This window comes from Heptranchias perlo, chromosome 1 (genome assembly GCF_035084215.1).
Source record: "Heptranchias perlo isolate sHepPer1 chromosome 1, sHepPer1.hap1, whole genome shotgun sequence".
Lineage (NCBI taxonomy): Eukaryota > Metazoa > Chordata > Chondrichthyes > Hexanchiformes > Hexanchidae > Heptranchias > Heptranchias perlo.
Genome location: NC_090325.1, coordinates 116,253,511 through 116,269,940, shown reverse-complemented (window position 1 = coordinate 116,269,940; position 16,430 = coordinate 116,253,511). Strand labels below are relative to the sequence as shown.

The window sequence follows — 16,430 nt, the reverse complement described above, 5'->3', positions numbered from 1 at the left end:
TATACCAGATCTGCTAAAGCAGCATTGGAGAATCTGCGTGACCTGTCAGTGCTTCTACCAGCCATTTCTTTCTTCAGAAGCTTTCCCTGTTCTCTGTAGCCAGAATGCACCTCCCCTTTAAGAGGTGCTAGCTTCCCTTGAGTAGCATCAGAAACACCTGATTTCCGCACCCCCCCCCAAGAAAAAACAGATGTGCAACCAATGAATAGTGCGGATAGCGCTGGCTGTACATCTGTATCATTTTAATAAGATCCCAGCACAAATTTAACGTGCTGCCTGGGTCCGTGTCTGCACCCCGTCTGCTGTGCACCCATTTTTGGGTGCAATCAAATTTCTAGGCCTTTGTATCTAGATTTTCAAAAAGCCTTTGATAAGGTGTTGCACAAAAGGCTGCCAAGTAAGGTTGCATCCTGTGAAATGGCAACAGATCTTAGGTTGGATAGAGAATTTTTTTTTTTTAATTATTCGTTCACGGGATGTGGGCGTCGCTGGCGAGGCCAGCATTTATTGCCCATCCCTAATTGCCCTCGAGAAGGTGGTGGTGAGCCGCCTTCTTGAACCGCTGCAGTCCGTGTGGTGACGGTTCTCCTACAGTGCTGTTGGGAAGGGAGTTCCAGGATTTTGACCCAACGACAATGAAGGAACGGCGATATATTTCCAAGTCGGGATGGTGTGTGACTTGGAGGGGAACGTGCAGGTGGTGTTGTTCCCATGCGCCTGCTGCTCTTGTCCTTCTAGGTGGTAGAGGTCGCGGGTTTGGGAGGTGCTGTCGAAGAAGCCTTGGCGAGTTGCTGCAGTGCATCCTGTGGATGGTGCACACTGCAGCCACAGTGCGCCGGTGGTGAAGGGAGTGAATGTTTAGGGCGGTGGATGGGGTGCCAATCAAGCGGGCTGCTTTATCTTGGATGGTGTCGAGCTTCTTGAGTGTTGTTGGAGCTGCACTCATCCAGGCAAGTGGAGAATATTCCATCACACTCCTGACTTGTCCCTTGTAGATGGTGGAAAGGCTTTGGGGAGTCAGGAGGTGAGTCACTCGCCAATTGATTGTATTTGCATAGGCAGATGGTAATTATTAATGGTAACAGCTCTGCATGGGACCAGAATTTAATCGAGAGAACTTCTTTTACCAATGAAAACAATTCCAGGAATTTATGGTGTAAAATGGTAAAAACACAACTTTAATGATCCTTATTTGTGTTGGATAAGGAAGCTAATGTGCTTAGTACTTTGCATACATTGGCGTAATCTTGATTCCAATCTAAATAAAAATTTGGAGAGATGTAAAATAGGCTGCCAATTCGCTATCACCCGTTTTACACTGTCGCACAAAGTCAAAATTACCCACATTATCTTTTTAATATTCCAAACTATTTAATAATTAAGAACTGAATTCTACAGAATGCGGATTACAGTAATAGTTTGGAAAAGATTAAATAATTGATCCATTTCCCGGCGTAAAACACTTGACTGTAAATTAATCGTCTCTTTTGTATAGGCCTGACTGTGGCAGGAGGCAGTGATACTGCATACCAGACGATTTATATAAATGACATTACCCCAGGTTCAGCTGCTGATACGGAAGGAAGTCTGCAACCATTGGACCTTATCCATCATATTAATGGGGTTAGCACACATGGAATGACAATGAATGAGGCAAGGAGAGCTCTTCAAAATGCAGGTCCTGCCATCACCTTAAAAGCTACAAGGTACCATGGAAAAAATTGTTTACGTAGTGTGATTCATCCTCTGTTGTTGCAGTGTAAAATTACAAAATGTATAATACTCATTTCATGGTGTTCCTTTACTTTGTTTCTGTTTACTGATAGCAGGAGCTATATAATACATAGTCGAATTTAATTCTTGTCCATTACTTTTTATATCTATTGAACTATATCATAAATCTTGCATGGTGTATATATCCTGTTACTTCCTGTAACACTTTCCTATTGTACCTATTTTCTGTGATACCTATCTGTAAAGCTTTCCTATTGTGATTAATCTTAAACCTATTCACTTTACTTATCTCTGATTGTGTCCTCCAAGGTTGGTCAACAAGGTAGGTGGAACTGTTGCCCACATCCCGCTCATATGTACCAGTTGTATCTCTGAGTTGTAGTAGTGTTCTCCATCTTGGAGCTCCTAAAATTGGACAACAGGTTCTGCCTCCTCATTGCTGCCCACTCCTCTGCCCTTGCGCTCCTCCACCATGAAGCTGCCTTCATCCTCACCTCAAGAAACCTACAGAACCATAAGGAGTTTACAGCACAGAAGGGGGCCATTTGGCCCATTGTGTCTGTACAAGCTCTTCGGTAGAGCAATCCAAAACTAATCCCTCTGCTCTGCTGTCTCCATAGCTCTGTATCTTCCTCTGTATAATATATTTAAAATAAATACTCGGCTGTATTTGAAACAATACAGGTTTTCCCAACTCGCTGCTCAGGCAGCCCTTTTAAGTAATAATCTGCCTGCATGGGACCTTCTCTGCTGTTACTTCGCCTTCCCACTGCAACCTCAAATTAATTTGCCCTGAGCACCCACATCTTCTCCCTTCTTGTTCCTTCCTGCCACTTCTCAGTGCTCTCACCCACCCCCATGGTGAACATCCACGCCTTTCCCCACACTGCTGACCTTCCCCCACTTTTGACAGCAGCATCAAATAAACCCGCTCCCACACTCCACCATTGCCATCCCAGTATTGCCACATCACAAGTTAACCCTACGACCATGAACACACCCAGCACCCCCGTCCCCCAGTGCTGCTGATAGCGTACAGTTCCAGGGCCATTGGCAGCCATCCAATTCTTCATCTGTGTGCCTAGATCATGAGTTTTGGCAATGTATTTTGTTGTGATGGCACTGCAGAAAGCTCAGTCCTATTGTGTTATGGAAGTTAAGTGGGTCATTATCAGTGATAACAGTCACACTGATCTCTTGGAGCTTGCTTGATTGCCTTTATTTCAGTCAGTGGAAATGAAAAGCTGGAGAGATATATAACGGGCGGCTAAATTGATATCGCCATTTTAAACTCTCACCCAAAGGCAAAGTTACCCCTCGAGAATTTTTTCTTAAATTGACGCATGGTTTTTAATCCTTCTAGTTTTTTGTCTTTCTCGGGGGATTCCGTGACTGCTGCCCCCCAACAGTCACCACTGATCCCCAGCTGTCACACAATCTCCTGGGAGAGACCAAGGAAAATGTTGATGGTGTGTGTAGATTGCAGCATGTTGGAATGCAACAGGCTTGTTGGACCAGTTGGTCTTTTTCTGCCCTTTTTTGTATGTTTGTATCCTCATTGCATGTACATTTTCCAGCATGGGTTTTAGATATTTTTTTCTCCCCATCATAACAAAGCCCAGAACAGGAATTGATTCTAATACTTTGTTGGTCTCCATAGACCACTACGACACTGGGCAGTGGAGGAGGCCTTGGTATTTTTATTTAGGGTTCAGTTTAGAATTAATCAAAAGGCTCTTGAATAGCTTGCATAGAATCCCGTATTTATATGGGATCACGTTCATAGTTGCATGTGTAGCCTCTATACAGAGAGTAAATGCCAGTTTCCCTGAAATACATTTTGTTTTTAGCCTTATTAGCTGAAGTTTATTTATTCCTTCTTGGGATATGGATGTTGCTGGCAAGGCCGGCATTTATTGCCCATCCCTAGTCGCCCTTTAGAAGGTGGTGGCGGGCCTTCTTCTTGAAGCGCTGCAGTCCGTGTGGACTGACCCCTAGCCATCCCTCTATCCGTGCAGCTAAATTACTTTTAATACTATGGCCCTTAATTTTCTGTACAAGCCTCTTACGTGGCATCGTATTAAATGCCTTTTGAAAGCCTATGAATATGACATCCACCACTGTGCCTTTCTCCACACACAGTGACCTCAAAGAATTCAGGTAGATTGGTCAAGCATGACCTCTTTATAGATCCATGCTGACTGATTCTGATTGGCCTATACCTTTCTAAGTGTTCACTAAATTCATCCTGTATTATGGATTCTGGAGGACCGCTATTCCGAATGTGTGCTGTCAGCAGAGAATCTTGCCGCTAGAAGTATATTGGGAGCTCACGGATGCATTCCTTGCAATTTTCTACTCATTATGGTACATCGGTGGTTATTCAAATTGCATGATTTTATCACTGGAACTTAAGCCTGTAGCACACAGTTGGAACACTGGCCCGTAAAAGTTTATCCACAGTCGAGATAAAACAATGATCTATAATTTCCTGACTTTTCCCTTTCCCCTTTCTTGGAACAGGGGTGTAACGTTTGCTATCCTACAATGTGGTGCTCCAGTCTTAATGCCATTCGTGTTTATATCTTTCACTGTTGCAGTTGTGTTTTATCATCTGATTTATTTACAGTTGCATTTTTGAGATTTCACTGTCTGTTACATGGAATAAATTTCAATCTTTACATTGCAATTAGAGTATTTTACAGCACAGTGATCCTGCCAGTTGTGCCTCCTAATTTCAACATAATTTTATTGGTGTTAAAAAAAATAGAAAGATGTCTGCCCACAACAAAATCCTTCACTGGCATTTCCATGAAAGATAAATGTGTTGTGCAAAAGTGCATTTGTTGTGACAAATATGGAGTAAATGCATTTTTGGTATGCTACATATTAAATGTACTTTTACACAACACTCTCAAAAATGAAATTGAGTAGTTGTATTTTTAAGTAAATGTGATGGTTCAGAACATAAGATGAAGGTTTCCTTTATGAATAATTTTCTTCAAAGTCTACAGAATTTTAGGGATTTTGTTTTTCATTTTGCAGAGATGGAGAGCCTGTATTTGCAAAAACAATGGAATCTGCCTTTCAAGACGATAACAGAAATACAAAACTTAATGAATCTGTTGAAGTTAATGGTAAGTTTTTTTTTTATGAAATATTTTTAAACTACTTGTGGGTCTTCTATTTAAACAAAATCCAAGTTTGTTTTCAGTTGGCATTTAAATTAAAATCACACTGATAGCTGCTTATCAAATATAGAAGGACGCACAGGACTGTGTTACAAAGAGTAATCTCATTTAGGAATTCCGATCCAAGCTCAGTTAAATACATTTATATGTAGATGGACAGTTTTATTCCATTGTTGGCAAGATTTTTTTTCTCTTTCAATGTGTCAATCCGTACAGTGGGCTCAAATTCCTGTGATTAGATCATACAATTTGAATAACTGCTGTCAAAGCATGTTTCACTTCCCTTAATGTTACCTTATAGAAGATACATATTAAACATCTAGAATTCAGAGCAGAAGAGCACAATTGTGAAACCTGTGAGTTCAAACCACTATTGAGTTTTTGAAACTTTTTCCATCACCACCATGTTGAACATGGTTAATCTGTTCTCCACTTTGTTTCTTAGAAAGTTACAGTGGAACTTAGCATTCCATGCATACCAGACTGTTCATGTTCCACGAGTAGTTCAGAGAGACCAGCAAGCACATTACTGTGCTGAATTTAACAGGCTTATTTTGGCTTAAAAACAGAAAATGCTGGGAATACTTAACAGGTCTGGCAGCATCTGTGGAGTGAAAAAAAGAGTTAACGTTTCAGATCGATGACCTTTCATCAGAACTGGAAGAAGTTAGAGATTTAACAGTTTTTAAGCAGGTACAGAGGGAAAGGGAGTTTGGGGGTGGGGGGGTGGGTGGAGAAGGAAAGAACAAAGTGGAAGGTCTGTGATAGGGTGGAGGGCGGGAGTGATTAAATGACTCCTGCCCTTCACAATACCCAGCAAGTATTTCCAGCATTTTCTATTGTTGAAATTAATGTCGAGTCCGAAAGGTTGTAGAGTGCCTAATCGAAAGATGAGATACTGTTCCTCGAGCTTCCGTTGAGCTTCATTGAAACAGAGTAGGAGGCCGAAGACAGAGGTCAGACTGGAATTGGGACGGAGAATTAAAATAGGTATGGGGACGTGTTGGCTAAGGTTGATTGGGAAATTAGATTAATAGATATGATGATAGATAAGCAATGGCAAACATTTAAAGAAATATTTCATAATTCTCACCGAATATACATTCCATTGAGGAATTAAACACTCCACGGAGAAAGTGATCCATCTGTAGCTGACTAAAGAAGTTAAGGATAGTATTAGATTAAAAGAAGAGGCTTATAATGTTGCCGAGAAGAGTAATAACCTGAGGATTGGGAGAGTTTTGGAAACCAGCAAAGCATGACCAAAAAATTGATAAAGGGGGAGAAAATAGAATATGAGAGTAAACCAGCAAGAAATATAAAAATGGATTGTAAGAGCTTTACAAGTATATAAAAAAGGAAGAGAGTAGCAAAAGTAAATGTTGGTCCCCTAGAGGCTGAGACGGGAGAAATTATAATGGGGAATAAGGAAATGGCAGACATTAAACAAATATTTTGTATCTGTCTTCACAGTAGAAGACACAAAAAACACACCAGAAATATTGGGGAACCACGGGTCTAATGAGGATGAGGAACTTAAAGTAATTAATATTGGTAAAGAAAAAATACTGGAGAAATTAATGGGACTAAAAGCTGACAAATCCCCTGGACCTGATGGCTTACATCCCAGGGTTCTAAAACCGGTGGCTGCAGAGATTGTGGATGCATTGGTTGTGATCTTCCAAAATTCCCTCGATTCTAGAACAGTCCCAATGGATTATAAGGTAGCAAATGTAACCCCGCTATTCAAGAAAGGAGGGAGAATGAAAACAGGGAACTGCAGGCCAGATAGCCTGACAGCGGAAGCAATATGCTATAGACAGAGCTAAGCGATTCCACAACCAACGGAACAGATCAAAGCTCTGAAGTCCTGCCACATCCAGTCGTGAATGGTGGAGGACAGTTAAACAACTAACGGGAGGAGGAGGCTCTGCAAACATTCCCATCCTCAATGATGGCGGAGTTGAGCACATGAGTGCAAAAGATAAGGCTGAAGCGTTTGCAACCATCTTCAGCCAGAAGTGCCGAGTGGATGATCCATCTCGGCCTCCTCCCGATATCCCCACCATCACAGAAGCCAGCCTTCAGCCAATTCGATTCACTCCACGTGATATCAAGAAACAGCTGAGTGCACTGGATACAGCAAAGGCTATGGGCCCCGACAACATTCCAGCTGTAGTGCTGAAGACTTGTGCTCCAGAACTAGCTGCGCCTCTAGCTAAGCTGTTCCAGTACAGCTACAACACTGGCATCGACCTAACAATGTGGAAAATTGCCCAGGTATGTCCTGTCCACAAAAAACAGGACAAATCCAATCCGGCCAATTACCGCCCCATCAGTCTACTCTCAATCATCAGCAAAGTGATGGAAGGTGTCATCGACAGTGCTATCAAGCGGCACTTACCAATAACCTACTCACCGATGCTCAGTTTGGGTTCTGCCAGGACCACTCAGCTCCAGACCTCATTACAGCCTTGGTCCAAACATGGACAAAAGAGCTGAATTCCAGAGGTGTGGTGAGAGTGACTGCCCTTGACATCAAGGCAGCATTTGACCGAGTGTGGCAGCAAGGAGCCTAAGTAAAATTGAAGTCAATGGGAATCAGGGGGAAAACTCTCCAGTGGCTGGAGTCATACCTGGCACAAAGGAAGATGGTAGTGGTTGTTGGAGGCCAATCATCTCAGTCCCAGGACATTGCTGCAGGAGTTGCTCAGGGCATTCCTAGGCCCAACCATCTTCAGCTGCTTTATCAATGACCCCCTCCATCATAAGGTCAGAAATGGGAATGTTCGCTGATGATTGCACAGTGTTCAGTTCCATTCGCAACCCCTCAAATAATGAAGCCCGCATGTAGCAAGACCTGGACAACATCCAGGCTTGGGCTCAGAAGTGGCAAGTAACATTCGCGCCAGACAAGTGCCAGGCAATGAGCATCTCCAACAAGAGAGAGTCTAACTACCTCCCCTTGACATTCAATGGCATTACCATAGCCGAATCCCCCACCATCAACGTCCTGGGGGGTCACCATTGAGCAGAAACTTAACTGGACCAGCCATATAAATACTGTGGCTACAAGAGCAGATCAGAGGCTGGGTATTCTACGGCGAGTGACTCACCTCCTAACTCCCGAAAGCCTTTCCACCATCTACAAGGCACAAGTCAGGAGTGTGATGGAATACTCTCCACTTGCCTGGATGAGTGCAGCTCCAACACTCAAGAAGCTTGACACCATCCAGGACAAAGCAACCCGCTTGATTGGCACCACATCCACCACCCTAAACATTCACTCCCTTCACCACCGGCGCACAGTGGCTGCAGTGTGTACCATCCACAGGATGCACTGCAGCACCTCCCAAACCCGCGACCTCTACCACCTAGAAGGACAAGAGCAGCAGGTACATGGGAACACCACCACCTGCACGTTCCCTTCCAAGTCACACACCATCCCGACTTGGAAATATATCGGCGTTCCTCCATCGTCGCTGGGTCAAAATCCTGGAACTCCCTTCCTAACAGCACTGTGGGAGAACCTTCACCACACGGACTGCAGCGGTTCAAGAAGGCGGCTCATCACCACCTTCTCAAGGGCAATTAGGGATGGACAATAAATGCCAGCCTCGCCAGTGATGCCCACATCCCATGAACGAATAAAAAAAAAACATCAGTAGTCGGGAAAATGTTAGAATCTATTAGTAAGGACGTGGTAACGGGTCACTTAAATCATAATATGATTAGTGAGAGTCAACATGGTTTTTATGATAGGGAAATCACGTTTGACAAATCCATTAGAGATTTTTGAGGATTTAACTTGCAGGGTAGATAAAGAGGAACCAGTGGATGTAATATATTTGGATTTTCAAAACGCATTCGATAAGGTGCCACAGAAAAGATTATTACACAAGATAAGGGCTCATAGCTCAAGATAGGGGTAATATATTAGCATGGATAGAGGATTGGCTAACGGATAGAAACAGAGAGTACGAATAAACTGGTCATTTTCAGGTTGGCAGGCTGTAACTAGTGGGGTGCCGCAGTGATCAGTGCTTAATCCCAGCTATTTATAATCGATATTAATAACTTAGATGAAGGGACCGAGTGTAATGTATCCAAGGTTGCTGACGATACAAAGCTAGGTGGGAAAGTAAGCTGTGAGGAGGACACAAAGGGGCCAATTTTCGGATGGCTGAGCGGGTGGGTTGGGGGCGGGGGAGGGCTCCTAAAATGGCGGAATTCCGGAGCGGGTTCGGAGCCCGTCTCCAACCCACTGACTTCCAGGTTCACTAGTGATGCGTTTGGGTGCGCGCGCAGCTCCCGCATGCGGGACTCCCACCGGCAATTAAAGCAGGCAGGATGCTGCTTTAGATAGTTAGGTAAATAGTTAAAGCACTTGATAGACCTCATTGAGTGGAGATTTAGGCAGGGGTGCAATTTTGAAGGATCCTCAGCGTGTTTCCCGTGCTGTGGGAAACACTTCCTGTTGGAGTAGACGTGTTTCAGCCAGCAGCCAGTGGGAGATGCAAAGGATTATTTGACAGGTGGGGGGGAAACTCATTTATTGCAGCAGGGCACTCTGTCATTTCAGACAAAGTTTTGGCTGCAACACCTTTGTCTTTCCACTCAAAATTATTAATTTATACCCTAAACTCTGCTGTGCAAACACATTTACCTATTTTGCGGACCCCCTCAAACTCACACCGTCAGGATGGGGGGCACCATAGCTGCATTCATCACTTCATCCAAGGACGAGCAACATCACCAGCCTCGCCAGGCACGCCGTCCACCACCGCCACGTGAAGCTCCACAACACAGTGCTGCGCCACAGGCACCTGCACAACGGCACGGAGGGCAACAACAGAGAGAGCGGCGTCACAGGAGGCACTACCTTCGCCACAGGGTCTACAGACTGAGGCTCAGCTTCCTGGACCTCTCTGAGGAGCAGTGCATACGGAGGCTCAGAGCCAGTCACCAGGTAGTCGCAGACATCTGCAGCCTCCTTCATGCCGAGCTGCTCCCTGCTGGCCCGAGCAGCATCTTCTTACCTGTTGCTGTTGAAGTCACCACTGCCCTCAACTTCTTTGCTTCCAGATCGTTCCAGGGTTCCACCGGGGACATCGTTGAGGTCTCTCGGTCATCACCGATGTCTTGTTTCACAGAGCCTTGCACTATATCAACTTCCCCATGGATGACCTCAGTCAGACGGAGAGGGCAGTGGGATTCCACTCTGTGGCTGGCTTCCCATGGATGCAGGGTGTAATCGATTGCACCCATGTAGCAATATGAGCACCTCCACACGAGCCAGGACTGTTCATCAACAGGAAGGGCTATCACTCCATCAACACTCGGCTCATCTGTGACCACCGCAAGAGATTCCTTCACGTGTGCACCAGATACCCTGGCAGCTGCTACGATTCCTTCATCCTCCGGGAGTCCAACATCCCGCCCTGCTTCCACTTACTGAACACCCACAAGGGCTGGCTCCTTGGGGACAAGGGATATACCCCCTGCATACGTGGCTCATGACACCTCTGAGGAACCCCAGCACTGAGCAACAGCGTTGATACAACGACAGCCACATCGCTACCAGGTCTTCAATTGAGCATGTTATAGGGCTGCTCAAAATGCGCTTCAGGTGCCTTGATCGTTCTGGGGGAACACTTCAATACGCACCAGACAGAGTGGGACGCATTATAGTCGTCTGTTGTGCCCTGCACAACACGGCACAACAGAGAGGGGTGCCGCTGGAGGAGGCCCCATCCACATCTGCCACCCATATTGAGGAGAAGGAGGAAGAGGAGGAGGAGTAACCCATGGGCAGGACAGTGGCTCAACTGGCTGCTCGTGAGGCCAGGGAGTCACTGATATGTGAACGGTTCTCCTAACATCAGACAGTGTGAAGAGTCCAGTCCTCACCACTTGGACAGAGGAGCGGCCACAGCAGCACCCTCCCCCACCCCCTGCACAAAATAGTCGTGCAACTACACATACGCCCACTGTAGAGTGACCCAGTGGGTGGCATCAAGTGTGGGTGTTCATGGTGAACCTCATGAAAGGGACTTATTACACAAGCCGGTCAAGAATGGCCAAGACGTGGCAGTAGTGGTGACAATAATTATATTTAATGTGCCATTAACAAAAATCAAATATAAATAAAAAACATGACAGACCGTCAAACACCCCTGTGCATCCCCTTTGTGCTCACAAAATCTTCGCCTTATGCTTACGAGTACTCCTATGTGGTGGCTCCCCTGTGGCCGCAGCAGAGGTAGTGGCAGGTTGCTCTTGTTCATGCCCTGACTGATTAGTTGCTTTGGGCCTACGCCCTCTGGGTTTGGGTGCCCGTGAGGGCCCCTCCAAAGACTGCTCCACCTGCACCTGTGCAGGGGCAGGCTCGGCCACCTGGAGAGGAGGCAGCATTGCGGGTACTGGTTGAGAGGGGGGCAACGGGTGAGACTTGGGTGCGCTTTGAGTGGCCCCACTTCCATGTCCCCTTTCGCCATCATCCCTCTCCTGGCCCAGGCCCACATCACTCCTACCACCCTGCTGGACGACAGTTTGGAGGACATGCTGAGGTGTGTGTATCTGCGCTGGTGGATGGCTCGCTCAGATGTGACGGTGCCCCCTCAGAGGCCAACAGGTCCTCTGAGGAATCACCCTCCATCGTCATGACGGTTGCTGAAGGCCCTGTATGAGAACAGAAGGCAATATTAAGCATGACGACAGATGTTGAGGTGCTGTAGATGGCAAGGCATGTTAACATTGTTTGCTATTGTGAGTGCTGAATGTTAATGTTCTGTCACCAGCTGTTTGTCGGGTGGCAGTCTCGGTGTCCCCGACGGACAGGCATTCGAGGGTGCAGCTTAGTTCAAGAGCCTCCTGCTCCACGTCCATGAGGATGACCAGATGTTGCGGCCCCCCTCCGGTCTTCACCCTCTCCTGTGCATTCTGGGCTCTCTTTTCCTACAAGGGGAGAAAGTAGAGAGGCGTGAGTGAGTGATGGTGACGTGGCCAACCGCTGAATGCATTTGTTTGGGTGAGGCTGACCATGAAAGAGATGTATCAGAAGGTGAGTATGAGACAGAGCCATGACGTTATATGAGGATTGGGTTGAGTGGTAGTGGTGGGATGAGTACTGGGGAGGTGAGTAAGTGCAGGTAAGTGGCTTCAATTTATTCGCGATCGCGTGGGGAACCCACCGATTTTACTGGGCAGGTTACCCAGGTGCCCAATCGACCTCCCGCTGCCAACCCGCCTCCCTGGTAATATCGGGGCCTATGCCTCTAGTTCTAGACTCTCCGGCCAGGGGAAACAGCCTCTCAGCATCTACCCTGTCAAGCCTCCTCAGAATCTTATACGTTTCAAAGAGATCACCTTTCATTCTTCTAAACTCCAGAGAATATAGGCCCATTCTACTCAATCTCTCCTCATAGGACAACCCTCTCATCCCAGGAATTAATCTGGTGAACCTTCGTTCTGCCGCTGCGAAGGCAAGTACATCTTTCCTTAGGTAAGGAGACCAAAACTGTACACAGTACTCCAGTGAGGTCTCACCAGAGCCCTGTACAATTGTAGCAAGACTTCCTTACTCTTGTACTCCAACCACCTTGCAATAAAGGCCAACATACCATTTGCCTTCCCAATTGCTTGCTGTACCTGCATTTCAACTTTGTGTTTCGTGCAAAGGTCACCCAAATCCCTCTGAACACCAATATTTAATAGTTTCTCACCATTTAAAAAATATTCTATTTCTCTATTCTTCTGACTGAAGTGAATAATCTCCCATTTCCCCACATTTTACTCCATCTGCCACCTTCTTGTCCACTCATTTAACCTGTCTATATCCCTTTGCAGACTCTTTGGCACCGATATTACCAGGGAGGTGGGTTGGCAGCAGGGGCGGGTGACTGGGCGCATGGCTAACCCGCCCAGTAAAATCCATCCATTCTCCATGCGATCGTGCGTAAATTGAAGCCACTTACCGTGGTTTCCAGGTTTCCCGTCGTCAACCTGCGCAGCGGGCGGACTGCAAACCCGCATCACAGGCTGTCAGCTCAAGGAGCCCTATTTAAAGGGGCAGTACTCCAATGCTGCTCCTGCAGAAAACAAATAAAAATTAGAGCATGGAGCAGCCCGGGGAAAAGGCTGCTCCCAGGTTTAATGATGCCTCACTCCAGGTCTTACTGGATGGGGTGAGGAGGAGGAGGGAGATCTTCTACCTGGAAGACGGGAGGAAGTGGCCTGCCTCTGCAACCAAGAAGACCTGGCTCGAGGCGGCAGGGGAAGTCAGCAGCACCAGCAACATATCGCACCTGGGTCCAGTGCAGGAAGCGCTTCAATGACCTAACTAGGTCAGCCAAAGTGAGCACACTTACTCATTCTCCTACATGCCGTCTTCCACATCACTGCCCCCACCCCACAACTCTTTCTGCACTGCCAACACTACTCTGTCACATCACTCCTCACACCCACTCAAACCTCATCCTCAACTTACCTGCATTTACTCACCATCCCAGTACTCATCCCACCACTACCACTCAACCGAATCCTCATACAATCTCATGGCTCTGTCTCATACTCACCCTCTAATGCATCTCTTTCACGGTCACCCTCACCCAACCTGCCACTACCTCTGCTGCAGCCACAGGGGATGCATCACGTATGAGTAGTAGGAAACGTAAGGCAAAGGTTTCGTGAGCACAAAGGGGATGCACAAGGGTGTTTGACAGTTTGTCATGTTTTTTATGTATATTTGACTTTGGTTCGACTCACATTAAGTATTATATTGTCACCACTACTGCCACGTCTTGGCCATTCTTAACTGGCTTGTGCAATAAGTCCCTTTCATGAGGTTCTCCATGAAAACCCACACTTGATGCCACCCATTGGGTCACCCTACAGTGGGTGTATGTGTAGTTGCACGACTATTTTGTGCAGGTGCCTGTGGCGCAGCACTGTGTTGTGGAGCTCCACTTGGCGGAGGTGGACGGCATGCTCGTCCTCGGATGAAGTGATGAATGCAGCCATGGCGCCCCCCCATCCTGACGGTGTGAGTTTGAGGGGGTCCGCAAAGTAGGTAAATGTGTTTGCACAGCAGAGTTTAGGGTATAAATTAATAATTTTGAGTGGAAATACAATGGTGTTGCAGCCAAAACTTTGTCTGAAGTGACAGAAAATCCTTTGCATCTCCCAGTGGCTGCTGACTGAAACACATCTGCTCCAATAGGGAGTGTTTCCCACAGCACGGGAAACACGCTGAGGATCCATGAAAATTGCACCCCTGCCAAAATCTCCTGTCAATGAGGTCTGTCAAGTACCTCAACTAGGTAAGTAAGTATATAAATTGTCATCCTGCTGGCTTTAATTGCCGGTGGGAGTCCTGCATGCGGGAGCTGCGCGCACACCCGAACGCGTTACTGGGGAACCCGGAAGTGGGCGGGTTGGAGCTGGGCTGTGGACCCCGTTCCGGGATTCCCGATTTTAGGAGCCCCCCCGCCCCCAATGCACCCGCTCGGCCATCCAAAATCGATCCCATAGTCTCAGGATAAGGCATCGGCCATTTAGGTCTGAGCTGAGAGCAAATTTCTTCAATCAGAGATTTGTGAATCTTTGGAATTCTCTACCCCAGAGAGCAGTGGATGCTCAATCGTTGAATATATTCAAGACTGAGATCCATAGATTTATGGACTTCAAGGGTTATGGGAATCGGGCAGGAAAATGAAGTTCAAGTCGTAGGTCAGCCATGATCTTATTGAATGGCAGAGTAGACTCGAGGGGCCATATGGCCTACTCCTGCTTCTATTTCTTATCCCACTAAAAAGCAAGAACAAACTAGCCAGTAATGATACACCGTGGATGAGGGTCCAGATGGATTGCATATTAAAAGAAGTTAGGGAAGAGATAGCAGAGGCAATTCTTTAGAAAAGGGAATAGTGCCAGAGGACTGGCGGACAGCTAATGTGATTCCTATATTTAAGAAGAGAGACAGAACCAGTCCAGGGAACTATAGACCAGTTAGCTTAACGTCGGGGGGAGCAAGGATAATGGAATCCTTACTCAAAGACATAATAGAAAAACATCTAGAAACCAAAAGTACAAGAAAGAATAGTCAGCACGGATTTCAAAAGGGGAGGTCATGCTTGACCAACCTTATTGAATTCTTTGAAGTAACAGAAAGGCTAGACAAGGGTAATGCAGTAGATGTAATATATTTGGATTTTCAAAAGGCCTTCGATAAGGTACCACATAGTAGACTCATTACTAGGGTGAGAGCATGTGGAGTCAGGGGACAAGTAGCAGAATGGATAGCAAGCTGGCTACAAAACAGAAAACAGAGAGTAGGAGTTAAAGGTTACTCAGACTGGCAAAAGGTGTGAAGTTGTGTTCCACAAGGGTCGGTGCTCGGACCACTGTTGTTCACCATTTACATAAACGATTTGGACTTGGGAATCAGAAGTACAATTTCAAAATTTGTGGATGACACCAAATTGGGGGATATAGTTAATACTGAGGAGGACTGCAACAAAGTACAAGAAGACATTAGTAAACTTACAGAATGGGCATGTAATTGGCAAACGAATTTCAATATAGATAAGTGTGAGGTATTACATTTTGGTAGGAAGAACAAGGGGGCCGCATACTGCTTGGATAATAAGAGTCTAAGTGGCGTAGATCAGCAGAGGGATGTGGAGGTACAGACCTGAGAGAGGTCTTTAAGATTTTGAAAGGGTTTGATAGGGTAGACGTAGAGAAGATGTTTCCACTTGCAGGGGAGACCAGAACCAGGGGCCATAAATATAAGATAGTCACTAATTAATTCAATAGGGAATTCAGGAGAAACCTCTTTACCCAGATAGTGGTTAGAATATGGAACTCACTACCACAAAGTATAGTCGAGGTGACTGGCATAGATGCATTTAAGGGGAAGTTAGATAAACACATGAGGGAGAAAGGAATAGAAGGAAATGCTGATAGGGTTAGATGAAGTAGGGAGGGAGGATGCTTGTGTGGAGCATAAGCACTGGCATGAACCTGTTGGGCTGAATGGCCTATTTCTGTGCTGTACATTCTGTGTAATTCGATGTAATCTGGTAATCAATTGAAGAACGGCTGTTATAATCTCTGGATCAAGCCATTCTCAACCTCTTTGGCACAGTTCAAACTGTTCTCTTGTAAAATGGATTTGCTTACATTACAGAGCATGTGGTGCACAAGTTTGCATGCCAGATATCCTTATCCATGATTGTTAATGCTGGTAAAACCATGCTATATCCTTGGAGAATAGTTTTGGTTAGGTACAAAATATTTCCCATTGGTCTTGCATACCAAGTATGTGAGTCCTTGCCTCTCGTAGGCAAAGGAAGGAAGGCAATTTCAACGACAATTTGCACTTATCATCCCAAGAAACATCCCAAGGCACTTCACAGAGGAATAAAAGAATTTATGTGAGTCTTTGTGGAAGAATTTGACTGAAAGCTTAGTGAAACAGATAGGTTTTAAGGAAATGATGAA

The 16,430-nt window shown here is 45.9% G+C and overlaps 1 protein-coding gene across 5 annotated transcripts in view; it reads left to right on the top strand.

Annotated features, from left to right (window-relative positions):
* ptpn13 (protein tyrosine phosphatase non-receptor type 13) overlaps positions 1-16,430 on the top strand; it is a 265,922-nt gene that overhangs the window by 199,939 nt on the left and 49,553 nt on the right. For all 5 annotated transcript variants that reach the window (XM_067990460.1, XM_067990453.1, XM_067990445.1 and 2 more), the window contains 2 exons: positions 1,496-1,706; positions 4,780-4,871. In XM_067990460.1, coding sequence (XP_067846561.1) covers positions 1,496-1,706; positions 4,780-4,871 — 303 coding nt within the window. The remainder of the gene's footprint in view (positions 1-1,495; positions 1,707-4,779; positions 4,872-16,430) is intronic.